The following is a 14635-nucleotide window of genomic DNA, read 5'->3' on the forward strand; positions in this document are numbered from 1 at the left end:
TTATGCTGGCTCCACCAGCATGTAAATATAAGAAGTCTGACCCTAGAGCCTTATTCTTAATTTTAAAGCTCTATGTCATCCATATATCTCCCTCCCCTTGTACTGCAACATTCAGAAGCACACTAGCACTTAATAAACAGATGAGTGAATGCATGGATGCAAGCAGCAACCTGATGAATGTTAGGCAGCTAGGAGAAATGTAAGCAAAATGGCTAAGGCACAGATGCCACTTGTTCTTGGTTATTAAAATGCCTTGTTTAGGCCAGGTATGGTGGCTTACTGTAATCCCAGCAATTTGGGAGGCCGAAGCAGGTGGATCACTTGAGGTCAGGAGTTTAAGCCCAGCCTGGTCAACATGGCAAAACCCCATCTCTACCAAAAATACAAAAATTAGCTGGGCACGATGGCATGTGCCTGCAGTCCCAGCTACTCAGGAGGCTGAGGGAGGAGAATCACTTGAACCCGGAAGGCGGAGGTTGCAGAGAGCTGAGATCACGCCATTGCACTCCAGCTTGGGCGATAGCAAGACTCCATCTTAAAAAAAAAAAAAATGCCTTATTTGGTTGTGTTTTTTCAAAGTGTGAACCACAGGTCTAAGGTAGACTTGAAGCTCCATCCTTCCCAACACTGCCAAGTGTTCAGTCTGTCAGAATTCTACTGTCACTGTTTCCTTATCGGGGCATCTTGCACAGGTTTACCAACCTTTCTGAGCCTCAATTTGCTCACGTGTAAAAGAGAATCATAATACCTTCCTAAACCATGTCACCCTTTTCATAAGGCCAAAAAGAAAATATAAGTTACTGGTCATGACACATTTGAGTTGGGCCTCGGATTAGATAAAAAGATGAAAATACTCCAGCTCTGTCCTCATGGAACTCACAGACAAGCAGGAAAGAAAATTTGACCCAAATAACTATAGTACAAATAACCCATGTTATGACAAGATTCAGAGTGCTCAAGGAACACTTCCCATTCCCTTAAAAAAAAACTTTTTAGGGGCTCTCCAGTAACTAAGCTGGCAACTCCAAGTGTCCTGGACCCCAGTCACCAATCCATCCTCGTAGTCTGTCAGCTTTCCATCCTAAATCTCTAAAGTTCATCTATATCTTCCTATCTTCACTGACACTATCCAACTTAAGTCATTCAGCAAATATTTATTGAGTACCTACTATACTAAATGTCAGAAATCAGTGGTGAACAAGCCAGACACCTCCTGAAGCTCATATTCTAGTTGGAGGAACAAACTTTAACAAGGAAGCAAAAGAAATAAAATACTAAGAAACAAAAAGGGTGCTGGACACAGTTACTTTAGAGTGGTTAGGAATGTCTCTGTTCTCCCAGGACAGAACATAGCCCCATCTTGCCTGGGCTACTGCAACATACTGCCTTCCATACCTCTTTTCTTACACCTTGCAATCTGCTCCACAGAGCAAAATGACTCTTTAAACACATAAAGCCTTTGTCACATGTTCCCTGTCAATGTAAAATAATGTAAAAGGTCAGAATCTAGTTTAAAGAGAGTTTATTCAAGCACAAAGGTTGAGGATGGCCTACCCGGGAAGCACAGAATGTAAGAACGTGTCTGTCTTATAAAGGATGGAAGTCAGTGTTCCAAAGCGTAGAAGTTTGTATTCAGTGAGGTTTAACAGAATTTCAACATCTTTCTATGCAAGGCTTAATGCATAGTTACAACGATCTGAGTAGTTAAGGTGGTCTTTTTCCTTCAAGAAAGGTATATTTAACATCACACCCTGCAGGTGTAACTGTCGTGGGGTCAGTTCAATTCAGGGCACCATCTGGTCTGAGTTAGGTACAGGACAATAAAGGAGGCCATCTATTACAAACATCAGTGATTGAGAGGGGAGAAATCTGGTTTCTGCTCTGCTACATGGACTCAGACCACAGCCACATTTCTCTCAAAGCTTAAAGTATTTGGGAGGTTCCAATAGCTTTTACATTTTATTTATTTTCATATTCCATTGCAATCAGAATCAGACTAAATTCAGCAAAAAAAATTTTTGAAGCTGGGAGCGGTGGCTCATGCCTGTCATCACAGCACTTTGGCAGGCTGAGGAAGGCGGATCACCTGAGGTCATGAGTTCAAGCCCAGCCTGTCCAACATGGTGAAACCTCGTCTCTACTAAAAATACAAAAATTAGCTGCGCATGGTGGTGGGCGCCTGTAATCCCAGCTACACAGGAGGCTGAGGCAGGAGAATTGCTTGAACCTGGGAGGCGGAAGTTGCAGTGAGCCAAGATTGTACCACTGCATGCCAGCCTGGGTGATCAGAGTGAGACTCCATCTCAAAAAAGAAATAATTTTGAACACCTAATTAGGGCACTGCTCAATGGGAATGAATAGACAATATCTCTGCCTTAAAAGAGCTTATATTTTAATGAGAGGAAATGAGAAAATATACACCATTTAAAAAACAAGTCGATAAGAAGGGCATTCGAGAAAAAGGCTGGGAGGAGTGATAGGCAATGGTTCAGGCTGCAATGTTTTAAACCGTTCATGTGATCTAGCCCTACCTAACAACTAGTCCTATTGCCCTCCCGCCTCTGTATATTTCAGTCCCTTACATGCAATACTCTTCTCTCTTTATTAGGCCTCTGCAGATGTTTCCCTCTGCCTGAACCCTTTCTTCAGCTCAGCTCAAATACCCGCTTCCTCTGGGAAAACTTCCCACACGGCTAGATTTCTATTCCAGGCTTCCGCAACACCTGCCCCTCACCTTTAAACACCGCTCATATTCTGACTTTACATCCCGCTTGTATCTGTTGATCGCTCATAACATCAAGTAAGCTCGATGCGGACACAGCTACGATCTGCTTTGTTTGCCGCCGACCCTGCGCCCAGCACGGAGCCTCTGTAGTTACCACTAGGACCCGGCCTACTCGCGAAACACACTGAGAGCCGGAAGTGTTGCGATCGCTCCGAACGACCGGATGGGGAACTGCGCGGGCCACAGGGCAAACGGAAGTATAGCGTTCCTGTCCGGAAGCCCTGAGAGGGAAACGCCCGCAAAGGCTGGTTTTTAAGCGGGAGCATCTCTTCACTCGCAGCGAGTGCGCGTGCGCTGCCTCCCTCAGCCCAAGTCGGGAACATGGCCGTAAGGTCGCTGTGGGCGGGCCGGCTGCGGGTGCAGCGCCTACTGGCCTCGACTGCCGCGTGGGAGAGCAAGTAAGCATTGCAGGCGGGGGGTCGGTAGCGTGAGGACTCTGCGGGGCTAGCGAGCCAGCCCGGGTGGTTGTGGGCTGGAGAGCGGGAGTTACCTGAACGTAGTCGAGGGGACCAAGCCTCTCGGCCTCTACGACCATGCACTCACGGCCCCATTTTACAGACCGGGAAACTGAGGCCCCCAGCCGCACCTCTTTCTTAGGCCGAGGAATGGGGGGAGATCTGAGGTCATGTATGGCCTGGAAGGTGAGAAGTCTCTTAAGCCCCCAAGGGAGGGATGGACCTCTCTCCTGGCCTCTTCTCCCAGCCTGTGGTACCCGTGAGTAGATTTGGGTTCTTTCCCCTCACTCCGCGTGACCTTAGGCCAGTCCTTTCTCCGTTATCCGGGCACTGTTGTACCTGTCAGTAAAAGGAGGCCGCTGAACTTGGTTTCTCCAAACGGCCATTGCATCAGCCTTCGGGAGACAAGTTCCATTTGCTGCCTTTATTCATCAGCAGCTTATATTGGTCACTTACGAGGCCGACTGCAGATCTATGGGTGGTTCTTTTTATTATTCCCTATTTAGTAATTGAGGAAACTGAGGTTTAGAAAAGTTGAGTAAGTTTTCCAAACTTAAATATTTGGGAAGTGGTGGAACCCGAGCTGGAAACCAGGGCATTAGAATGGGCGCTCTTATTTAATGAGCGATGTTAATTAATTTTCTCAGAGACTATTGCCTCTACACTGTTTCTTCCTGGGAAAGAGAATAAAAATGGTTGAGTACGAGGTAGGGTTGGACCTCTGAATAGTAAAGTAAGCTACGGGAGAATCTGGTAAATGTGCTTAACTATATATGTCACCGTTTTTATCTTAACACACCTGACCCAACATCCTACCCTAGCACCTAAGTAAGAGGTTGTATTCAGGGTTTCGGGACTTGGTTTTGTTTACCGTTCTCAAGTCTTTTTGGCAGCTTGTTGGTGATGTAAGGAAATGACCAGAAGAAAAATGGTTCCTTCTGATAAGCTGTCTCCCTACTCCAATTCTGAAGCAGCAGGAATTGAAATTGGCCACAACTCCCCACCCCTATTTCTTGGTCTAAGCTTTGGCCATTTTCCCTTTGAACTGGCCCTGAGAATATTTTGACCTGCTTGTTCAAGTGGATAAATGTGGTTTTTTAGGGAGAAGGAGGTGTTTCCCCGTGTGTAATTATCCCCAGATCTACAGTGACCATATTTTCTGACCCCAGAATGTGGAACTGTCTATAAAATCACACATCAGATTATAATAATTGAGTTTAAGAGCAGCTTGGAAAGTTGGGGAGATACAAGTCCTCTTGCCTACACCTTTAAATTTGCCCAGGATGCTCTTCTCTTTTTTAAAGCTGACTCTTTTACCCTCTTTAAGCATTTGCTCAGCCGTCTCCTCAAGGACCACTCTACAATATATGCCAGTCCATATAAATTGTTTTAAAGAACTCTTGTACTCACAGATTGATTTTCAAGATAATTTTACTTAAAGTCAAATTACGAAGATCCAGGAGGTGCAATGGAAACTTCCTTGAACTGGCGGTCAAGACTTCCACAGTCCAAGATTTGCTGTAAACTAGCCTCTAGTCTGAATTTCTTCCTGTGTAAACTGAACTAAATGTCAAAACAGTTTAGTTGTACAAAATTCTAGATTACATAACTAGTTGAATGCAAAGATCTATTTTCACCTGTGTCTATAGTTCACTGGCAGTAACATATAGTATTGTAAGTATTTCATTGACTTGATCTTATATATAGGTGGGAATTCCTTTCTCAGCACAGGTTCTCCTAAAAGCCTTACAGCTTGTGGTGAGGAAAGCTTAGAATTCTAAGCCTAACTCCAGTTTGATAAGGTCCCTTTACTGGACTAAATTTCCCCCAGCTGTAAGATGGAAGGTTGAACCAGAACTATATGACTTTTTGAATGCCCACTTCTGATAATGCTCCTCTGGTTCTGGTTATTAGCATTTGGTTTCCTTATGCTGCCTTTTGTATACCCAGTTCTGGCTATTTCTGCTGCCTGGTGCTTAGGGTCCTAACCCAGCAGAATACCAACTATGTGATCTTGAGCAGGCCATTATGCCTTAAGCCTCTCAGCATCAGTTTTCTCATCTGTAAAATAGGGATAATGATAGGACTTATCCACATATTGTTGTGAGAGGAAAAGATGACTCAAAGTGTCTGGTACATGGTAAGGACTTCGTAAGTGTTCATTTGTTACTATAACTGAAAACACTTTCCCCAGAGATTCAATCTGGGAAGATCTCTGGTCTCTAAACTTGGTTGTAATTTTGGCTTATGATGGCATTTCTTCATTATGCACTACCTCCTTCCTGTTACAGGGGATGGCCACTTCCATTCAGCACTGCCACCCAAAGAACTGCTGGTGAGGACTGTCGTTCTGAGGACCCTCCTGATGAGCTTGGGCCCTCTCTTGCTGAACGAGCCTTAAGGGTAAAAGCTATTAAACTGGAGAAAGAAGTCCAGGATTTAACAGTGAGTCGATTTTATATTTGTTCGTCATATTGTCTCTCTAGTTTAAATGTCCACATAAAGTTTTTCATGTCAATTTTTAAAATGAAGTTTTCCCTAATTGACTTTATCTGCTACCCCTCATCCCTCCTCCACTCCTTGCTAGGTATACTGGGCAGAAAAAAACTGTAGTAGTTCAAAAACACCACTGGCTAAAGATAGTCATCTCTTTTCGGCTCCCTGTTATGTCACAGCGCTTAGATATCTGATGTTTTGGCAGATTAAAAGAGGTGTACAGTGCCTGGAATATAGTAGACAATAAGTATATGTTGAATGAGTGAGGTCACTGACCATTGTTCTTTGCTGATGAGACCACGTCTGGCATACTGGACCCAGTCCTGGGTTGATAGACACACTTAGAGGGAGATAGATAAACCAGAGGAATTCCAAAGCAAAACCACCTAGATAGAATGGTAAGGAGGCTGGAAAGGTATAAGGTATTATGACAGGAGTTAAAAGAACCAAGAATTGCATTAAGAATGAGAGAGAAAAAGACTAAAGAGGGTAAAATAACTGCCTCCAAATAGATGACATATTTTTTTTAATGAGACGTAGTTTCGCTCTTCTTGCCCAGGCTGGAAGTACAATGGTGCAATCTTGGCTCACTGCATCCTCCGCCTCCCAGGTTCAAATGCTGCTTCTGCCTCAGCCTCCCAAATATCTGGGATTACAGGCGCCTGCCATCATGCCAGGCTAATTTTTGTATTTTTAGTAGAGACAGGGTTTCACCATGTTGGCCAGGCTGGTCTCAAACTCTTGACCTCAGGTGATTTGCCCATCTCGGCCTCCCAAAGTGCTAGGATTACAGGCGTGAACCACTGTGCCCTGCCTAGATGACATACTTTTAAAACTTATTCTCAGTTATCCTTAAGTTCAAGTTAATGAAAGGAAGTTGGAGGTTGGTAGTGTTGGCTGAATGTGAAAAAGAAAGCTTTTTCTCAAGATAATGAACTTAAAACCATTAGGAGTTTGAACTACCAGGCTAAATGACTACCTAGCAGTGCTGCTAACGAGTGGGTTTCTGCTTTGACTGGGGATTTGGAGTAGCTGATCTAAAATTTCTATAACTCCTAGTTTGTTTTATAAAAGCCTATCAGAAGGGTGAAATTCGTAAAGTAAACAAAAACATTCTCTTCCACCAATAAGCATTTGTTTTCTCATCCTTTTGATTTTGCTTTTGATGTTCAGTTGAGATACCAGAGAGCTGTAGCTGATTGTGAAAACATAAGGAGGCGAACCCAGAGATGTGTGGAAGACGCCAAGATATTTGGTGAGAGATTTATTTACAGTAAAAATGTCTTTGGCTGTGTGCAGTGGCTTATGCCTGTAATCCCAGCACTTTGAGAGTCTGAGGCTGTCAGATCACATGAGATCAGGATTCGAGACCAGTGCAGCCAACATGACAACACCTTGTCTCTACTGAAAATAGAAACATTAACTGGGCATGGTGGTGGGCGCCTGTAATCCCAGCTACTCTGGAGGCTGAGGCATGAGAATCACTTGAACCCAGGAGGCAGAGGTTGCAGTAAGCCAGGATCATGCCCCTACGCTCCAGCCTGGTCAACAGAGTGAGACTCAGTCTCAAAAAAAAAAAAAAGTCCTTGATTTCAAGATAGCTACCTGTTTTGACACAGGACCTTAAGCCTGTCCCTGGATTGAAGTCAGATTAACAAAGTCCTTGCCTCTCACCAGCCCCCACTGGAGCTTTGGTATTGTGTCATAGACCTCTCTAATGATGACATTTCTTGTCCTCATTTCCATAAGAAAAATCAAGTTTAGAATTGAGAGTAATGGGATTTCTCAACAACTGAATTTACTTTTGTCTTATAACAGTTCATATGACTCTTTTTAAAAATCAGACAAGTTTTGTGGTCCATCTCCAGCAACTTCGTAGCCAACTTGCCTCATCTATGGCTGTGTCTTACTTTCGCGTTCCTATTTAGCCAATCCTCAAGAATAAACCATTCATAACAACCCTTAGCATAGTGTTGTTGACTTTCTTTTTTTATTGTTATTGCCCTTCTCATGAAATATTAATGTCTTGTTCCTGTTGAGAATGTATGCCTTAGCACAACCGGGACAGGCAGGAATTTTCAATATGTACATAATACAAGCAAATAGCAACAAAATTTCATGATACATAAAAATATAGGCCGGGCGCGGTGGCTCAAGCCTGTAATCCCAGCACTTTGGGAGGCCGAGACGGGCGGATCACGAGGTCAGGAGATCAAGACCATCCTGGCGAACACGGTGAAACCCCGTCTCTACTAAAAAAATACAAAAAACTAGCCAGGCGTGGTGGCGGGCGCCTGTAGTCCCAGCTACTCGGGAGGCTGAGGCAGGAGAATGGCGTGAACCCGGGAGGCGGAGCTTGCAGTGAGCTGAGATCCAGCCACTGCACTCCAGCCTGGGCGACAGAGTGAGACTCCATCTCTCTCTCTCTATATATATTATATATATTCATGATACATAAATATAAAAATAGTTGTTTTTAAAGGACAGGCTTAAGCCTGTTGTCTATAGTCTTACCTAGTTCTCGGGTTCTGTCTTTTTCATTTCCTAGTCAGGTTCCTGGTCATATATGCCTTCTGAGAGAGACACTGACTTGTCAGTTGGGTTGGGGTGGTAATCAGTGATGATCTCTGAGTCCTGTGTGGCAGCCTTTCCACTTGCTGGACTACTCAGCCTACTAGCCATCTATTTAGGCCTTACCCAAAGTCTATGCCCAAGGGCAGAGTGATTTCCTCACAAACAATAAAAATATCTGGCTTCTCTGCAGGAATCCAGAGTTTCTGTAAGGACTTGGTGGAGGTGGCTGACATTTTGGAGAAGACTACAGAGTGCATTTCTGAAGAATCAGAGCCTGAGAACCAAAAGCTCACTCTGGAGAAGGTCTTCCGAGGGCTGTTGCTTTTAGAAGCAAAGCTGAAAAGTGTGTTTGCCAAGCATGGCCTGGAGAAGCTGACACCCATTGGTGACAAATATGATCCCCATGAGCATGAACTCATCTGTCATGTGCCAGCTGGTGTTGGGGTGCAGCCTGGCACCGTGGCATTAGTAAGACAAGATGGCTACAAACTTCATGGCCGCACCATTAGGCTTGCCCGAGTGGAAGTGGCAGTGGAGTCTCAGAGAAGACTGTGAAGAGGCCATCAGGAACTGGATGTTCTCCCAGAGCGCAGTCACCTATGTTTCTTTTATTTATTAAACTAGGTTTGTATTGTACATGAGGTACTTCATGTGATATATTTTGGATTTAGTCATATTGGCTTTATTTCTAAGATATTCTATTGATTTAACGTGACCTGTTTGGTCTCATCAGAAGTCTTACCATTGGGCATTTGAACAGTGTGACAAGTGTTCCGATGGCCTTTATCAAAACATGTTTAGGAAAATTGGTACTGTGATAAATTTGAATCCAAAATCCTTTTAACTAGGTGTTTTCAACTATGTGTTTCTTCCTAGCGGTCCCTATAATAGGAATTGTATAGTATTGTGTATTTTGTGGAAAAAGGAGATGGTGGGGATTGGTTCAACATTTGGGTACGTAGAGGATAAAGCTTCATGGTTGTATAAATTTAGATCATTTGGATTGATTTTTGTACACATAGATTTTCAGGACTTTACCTTTTGTTTTGTTTTTTCCTTTTAGCCATCTTTTGTTCTTGTAATCCCAGCTAGATAGGCTTTATGCTCACATCATTGTCCCATACCCCACCCCTTTCTCATCCCCATTTGCAGGGGCTAAAGGTCTAGGTGAGACTTGGAAGGCAAGGAACATTGAAATTTGAGATACCCAGGACCCTTTCAAGCAAGAATGGCCAAAAAGCCTTGTGCTGTCTTTGCTCTGAGTTATCTTCAAATTATTTTCAGCTTCCCTGTCATATAATCGTTTCAGGCAAATTGAGGCAGCACTAACAGCTAATGACCCAGATGGCTCTATTTGGGTAATTTACCTACAGCTTAACTCCACCAGCCCTTATTCCTCTTCCCCTTTGTCAGTTTTGCCTTATAATCCTTTACTAAATGATGGGAGGTGGTGATCAGTACAAAAGTGTTAGGTTCCCATGATTTCTCATTTCATTTATTAATAGTTATGCTGAATTTTTTTTTTTTTAAGTTTCCTCCGGCTCTGTTTATGTTATTTTTTGTGATAAGAACACTTAACATAAGTATTCTCTCCTCTTAGCAATTTTTTTTTTTCCTGTGTTGCCCAGGCTGACCTCCAACTCCTGGGCCCAAGCAATGCTGCCTCAGCCTGCCAAGTAGCTAGGACTACAGGCATTCACCACTGCGCCCGCAAAGTTGTTTTTTTTTTTTTTTTTTTTTAAGTTGGTACTCACAAATCACTACCTCCGTTATACTGACAAGCTTTATTTCCTATTCTTTGTATCTGTTAAGTCACATTTGTGTAAACATTGAGCTCACCTTTTATATATTAACCTCCTAGAATTAATGGGCCTATGTGGTTTTTTTTCAGTCTTATAGCTGGTGTTCTGTAAAAGAGTTGTCCAATAAATGACTTAATGAATGATACATCAGTCAGATTTTAGGAAGGCAGTCAATTATGGATATTTTAATGTTGGAAGAAGCCTTAATGATCAAATCTCACCCTTTCTGCTTCTGAAGTATGAAAATCTAGTCATTTTAGGACTGGACACAAGGAAAATAATCTCTGTTGACTAAATTGCAGTAAGAATATGAATAAAGAACAACTAGATATTAATGTCAATTATTGAAGATTAATGGGCATGCAATTAAGTCTCCAGCAGACAATCAGATGTTGTTGGATGTCTAGATTAATATAGGTTTAGATTGAAGTTATTACTCATAAAATAAATCCATTTTCCGCTGGAACTCTATGGCATTCAGTGGAGTGGTGAAAAGTTATCCTCTTATACATTATAGATAATTCTAAGACAGCACACAAATGTATCAGTAAAGCCATCTCCTTGTGGGCCCTATCATCTTCATCGGATTTAGACCCTTAAAAAACAAATATGCACTTTTAAAATGCAATCAAAAGACTGGTGGATAAGCTTTTAAAACCAGAACATCTTTTGGCATTCCGCTAAGTGTATATTGTAAATTTAATGAACAATCAATGTTCACAATAGGAAGTTGTCTTTTTTTACCTTCCTTTCTGTGAGATAGACACATGGTGACAATAAGAAAATGAGCTGATTGTAATTACTCTGTGTTTTTTATTGCGAGCTATTATTACCATTAATTACAATTAACAATTTTAGGTATGGAATGTTATGATTACCTAAAGAGATGTCTGTACCTAACGAGCTCAAGTGATCCTCCCACCTCAGCCTACCAGGTAGCCAGGACTACAGGCAAGTGCACCACCACGCCTGGCCAGTTTTTTTTTGTTTGTTTTTTGTTTGTTTTTTACAGGTGGGATCTCACGATATTGCCCAGGCTAGAAGAATTTTCTAATACTCTAATACCTCCCATTTTGGCAAGTAAATTGAGAATAATTTTAGGTTCTTTTATTATTCAGTAGTTTTGCAGACTTAAAAGTATAAATTTAGAATTAGAAGATGAAGCTATAATAGTAAGAATCTCAAGTTGAAGGGCTCTGGGGAGCCTAAGCAGCATATTAGGGCATAGGCTTGAACTTAAATCCCAGCTCAGTCACCTGCGTGACTTTAGGCACCAGTCATTTCACCCTTCTGAGCCTGTTTCTTTATTTGTAAAATGATTATAATAATTCTTTCACAGCGTTGTGAGGATTAAGTGAAATGTGTTAAATGCCTACTACAGTAGGCTCTCAGATATTTATTTTTATTTTTTTATTATGTACATTGTTTTTCCTGCCTTTTTATGGCTGTCTAAACTTTAGGGAAAAGAGAAGACTGGTTAATGATGAGTAGAAAAATCTTGTAAGCTAATCATTCACTGACTTATTTTCCTTCCATTTTCTGGTTTTTTAAAAATTAGCCACACCACAAGAAACCCACATTTTTAGATGGAAAGAGCAAGAAAATTGTGGCAGTGCTCTTAGTTATTTTCATCTTAATGGTATAGTGAAAAGACATTGGCTTGCAGATGATGCTAAGGAAGCTTTGGCTCACTCTCACTTGAAGAGGGGATCTTGATGTTTTAATACTTGTACTGTACAGATGTTTTACTGACTTTTCTTACTGCTATAAAGGAATCAGGCAGTTGGGTATTGATACATTATTTGGTGCTCTCATTCATAGCAAAGGATTTGATAAATAAGTTCTTAAAACACTAAAGCAAAATCAAATGAGCAAAACTAAGGATAAAATGTAATATTCATCAGAACAAGGATCACTGAGAAAAAATATTCAGAAACAACTTTAATAAAACCTGAATTGAAATAACTGCAGTTCAGGTGTTTAGAGTCTTTGTCTGCCTATTGGTGTTGTATACGGAACGTCATGGTCACTTCATGACTGCTGACCTGCCTCATTGATGCTCTGGAGAGGTACCTTGAGATCTCACAGCAGCACAGCCAAGTGGATGCAGTGTGGGCTTTCCCCACCCTGCCTTCGTGTTGAAGTCTTGTCTGTTTTATTCCTCCTTGACTTGCCTCTTTCTGATTCCTATATATTTCTTAGATCTGGATTCCTATTTCTGCCTTTTTTTTTTTTTTTTTTTTTTTTAGATGGAGTTTCGTTCTTGTTGCCCAGGCTGGAGTGCAATGGCGCAATCTCGGCTCAGTGCAACCTCCGCCTCCCAGGTTCAAGCGATTCTCCTGCCTCAGCCTCCCCAGTAGCTGGGATTACAGGCACCTGCCACCACACCCAGCTAATGTTTTGTATTTTTAGTAGAGACAGGATTTCACCACACTGGCCAGGCTGGTCTCAAACTCCTGACCTCAGACGATCCATCTGCCTCAGTTTCTCAAAAGTGCTGGGATCACAGGCGTGAGCCACCGTGCCCAGCCCTATTTCTGCCTTTTTTTTCTGGCATTGACTTGTTTTCTTGGGTTCACCTTTTGGTTCTAGGTGTCTTATTTCCTTTGACTACTGCACTTGTACTGCTGGATTACTGACTATTCTCCTAACCAGATTATAGACACTTGGCCTTGTTCCGACCTTCAGCTTCCCCATGTCCTTCCCACCTTGTGACTGCCTGGCCTTGTCTTTACCTCTGCTTCTCAGCTAGCTTCCATATACCTAGACTCATGGCTGAATGGCCCTCTGTTGGGCCAGCCTTCCCTGGGATTTGGTCTTGCATTTTCATTATCTTTCCAATCCTGTCTATACACTGTAGCTCCATAAACCATTTGTCCCATATTCCCAGTGCTAGTCAATGAGTATATTCTTATTCCTCTCCACTCAGATGTTGTCCATGCTCTCAAGTTCACTGTGGTTTTAAAACATGGCTCCAGAATTTCTTGACACCTTTATTGAGGAGGGCCCATGTCCATTCTTGATTCTCCTTGGAGCTTTGTGATTGCTTGACCAATAGAATACAGTGGAAGTGACACTGCTATTTTCTGGACCCAAATCTTAAAAAACTGATATCCCCACTTGCTATCTTGAGATGGTCACCCTTGGAACCTTACCATCATGCCAAGAGCAAGCTGAAGTAGCCTGTGGAATGGAACTGAGGGCCCTGGTTGAGCTTTCAGCTGAGCCAGCACTGTCTTGCCAGCCAGTGAGCTATCTTGAAGATGGATCCTCCCACACCCAGTGGAGCAGCCCCAAATGATACCACATGGAACAGATGAGCTGATCTCACTGAGTCCTGCCTAAGGTGCAGTGTGAGCAAAATAGATGACTGTTACTTTAAGCCACTAAATATTTTAATGGTTTGTTACACAACAGCAGATAAAATGATACAGTCACCCCACTGCATTCCCAGTCTGGCACCTCTGTGCCACAAGAATTATACCTACTTACTTTTCCCCTTATCAGCTCTTTCAAACCTCTCTTACAACGTTGATGACCACACACACTGTCAATGGGCTGGTAGGGTTGGAGGGGCTTCCTAACAGAAGAAAACAGCTCTAGATTTAAGAATTACAAAGGACCCTAAAATTATAAGCAAAGTATAGACAAGAAGATGAATTTGAACACTAACATGATTTACCCTACAAAAAAATGACAAGAATCAGAGTAAGTTCATAAGAGAACTTGGCACACAGTGGTCAATGAGTGCTTGTTTTAAAAACTGTTTAAGGGAGTATCTTGAATCTTTGGAAATGAACTTAAAAGGTGTTGCATCCTGATACAAACATTGCCAACAAAAAAGTTTAAGATTATGACAAATGCATGTTTATTCATCTACCAGTTTACTAGTAGTAATCCAGTTTGGCCCAAGTAAGTTGCAGTGCTGACTTAGAACCCCAGCTATAAGCTCTTTCACCATTCTCTGAATCCCTTCAGTTTTGTTTGTTTTTGTTTTTGTTTTTGTTTGAGTCGGAGTCTCGCTCTGTCGCCTAAGCTGGAGTGCAGTGGTGCGATCTCGGCTCACTGCAACATCCACCTCCCGGGTTCAAGCGATTCTCCTGCCCTGGCCTCCCGAGTAGCTGGGATTACAGGCGCACACCACCAAGCCCAGCTAATTTTTGCATTTTATTAGAGATAAGGTTTCACCATGATGGCCAGGCTGGTCTCGAACTCCTGAACTCAAGTGATCCGCCCACCTCGGCCTCCCAAAGTGCTGGGATTACAGGCATGACCCACTGTGCCCGGCCCAGTTTCTTCTTTTAGCCATAATCTCACTGAGTAAATACGGATTTCATTTATTTTTATATATGTATTTATTTTTAGAGATGGGGACTCTGTCATTCAGGCTGGAGTGCAGTGGCACAATCATCGCACACTAACCTCAAACTCCTGGTCTCAAGCCTCCCACCTCTGCCTCCTGAATAGCTAGGACTACAGGTGTGCACTACCACTCCTGGCTAATTTTTTTTTTCTTTCTTTTT

At 42.5% G+C, this 14635-nt stretch overlaps 1 protein-coding gene across 1 annotated transcript; it reads left to right on the plus strand.

Moving 5' to 3' along the window:
- Positions 1-2965: 2965 nt before the first annotated feature.
- Positions 2966-12082, plus strand: GRPEL2 (GrpE like 2, mitochondrial). Its single transcript, XM_025388712.1, has 4 exons — positions 2966-3183; positions 5532-5685; positions 6910-6991; positions 8501-12082. The coding sequence occupies exons 1-4, from the start codon at positions 3107-3109 to the stop codon at positions 8863-8865; spliced, it is 678 nt and encodes a 225-aa protein (XP_025244497.1). The 5' UTR covers positions 2966-3106; the 3' UTR covers positions 8866-12082.
- Positions 12083-14635: the final 2553 nt, after the last annotated feature.

The sequence above is a fragment of the Theropithecus gelada genome, chromosome 6, assembly GCF_003255815.1.
Source record: "Theropithecus gelada isolate Dixy chromosome 6, Tgel_1.0, whole genome shotgun sequence".
Classification (NCBI taxonomy): Eukaryota; Metazoa; Chordata; class Mammalia; order Primates; family Cercopithecidae; genus Theropithecus; species Theropithecus gelada.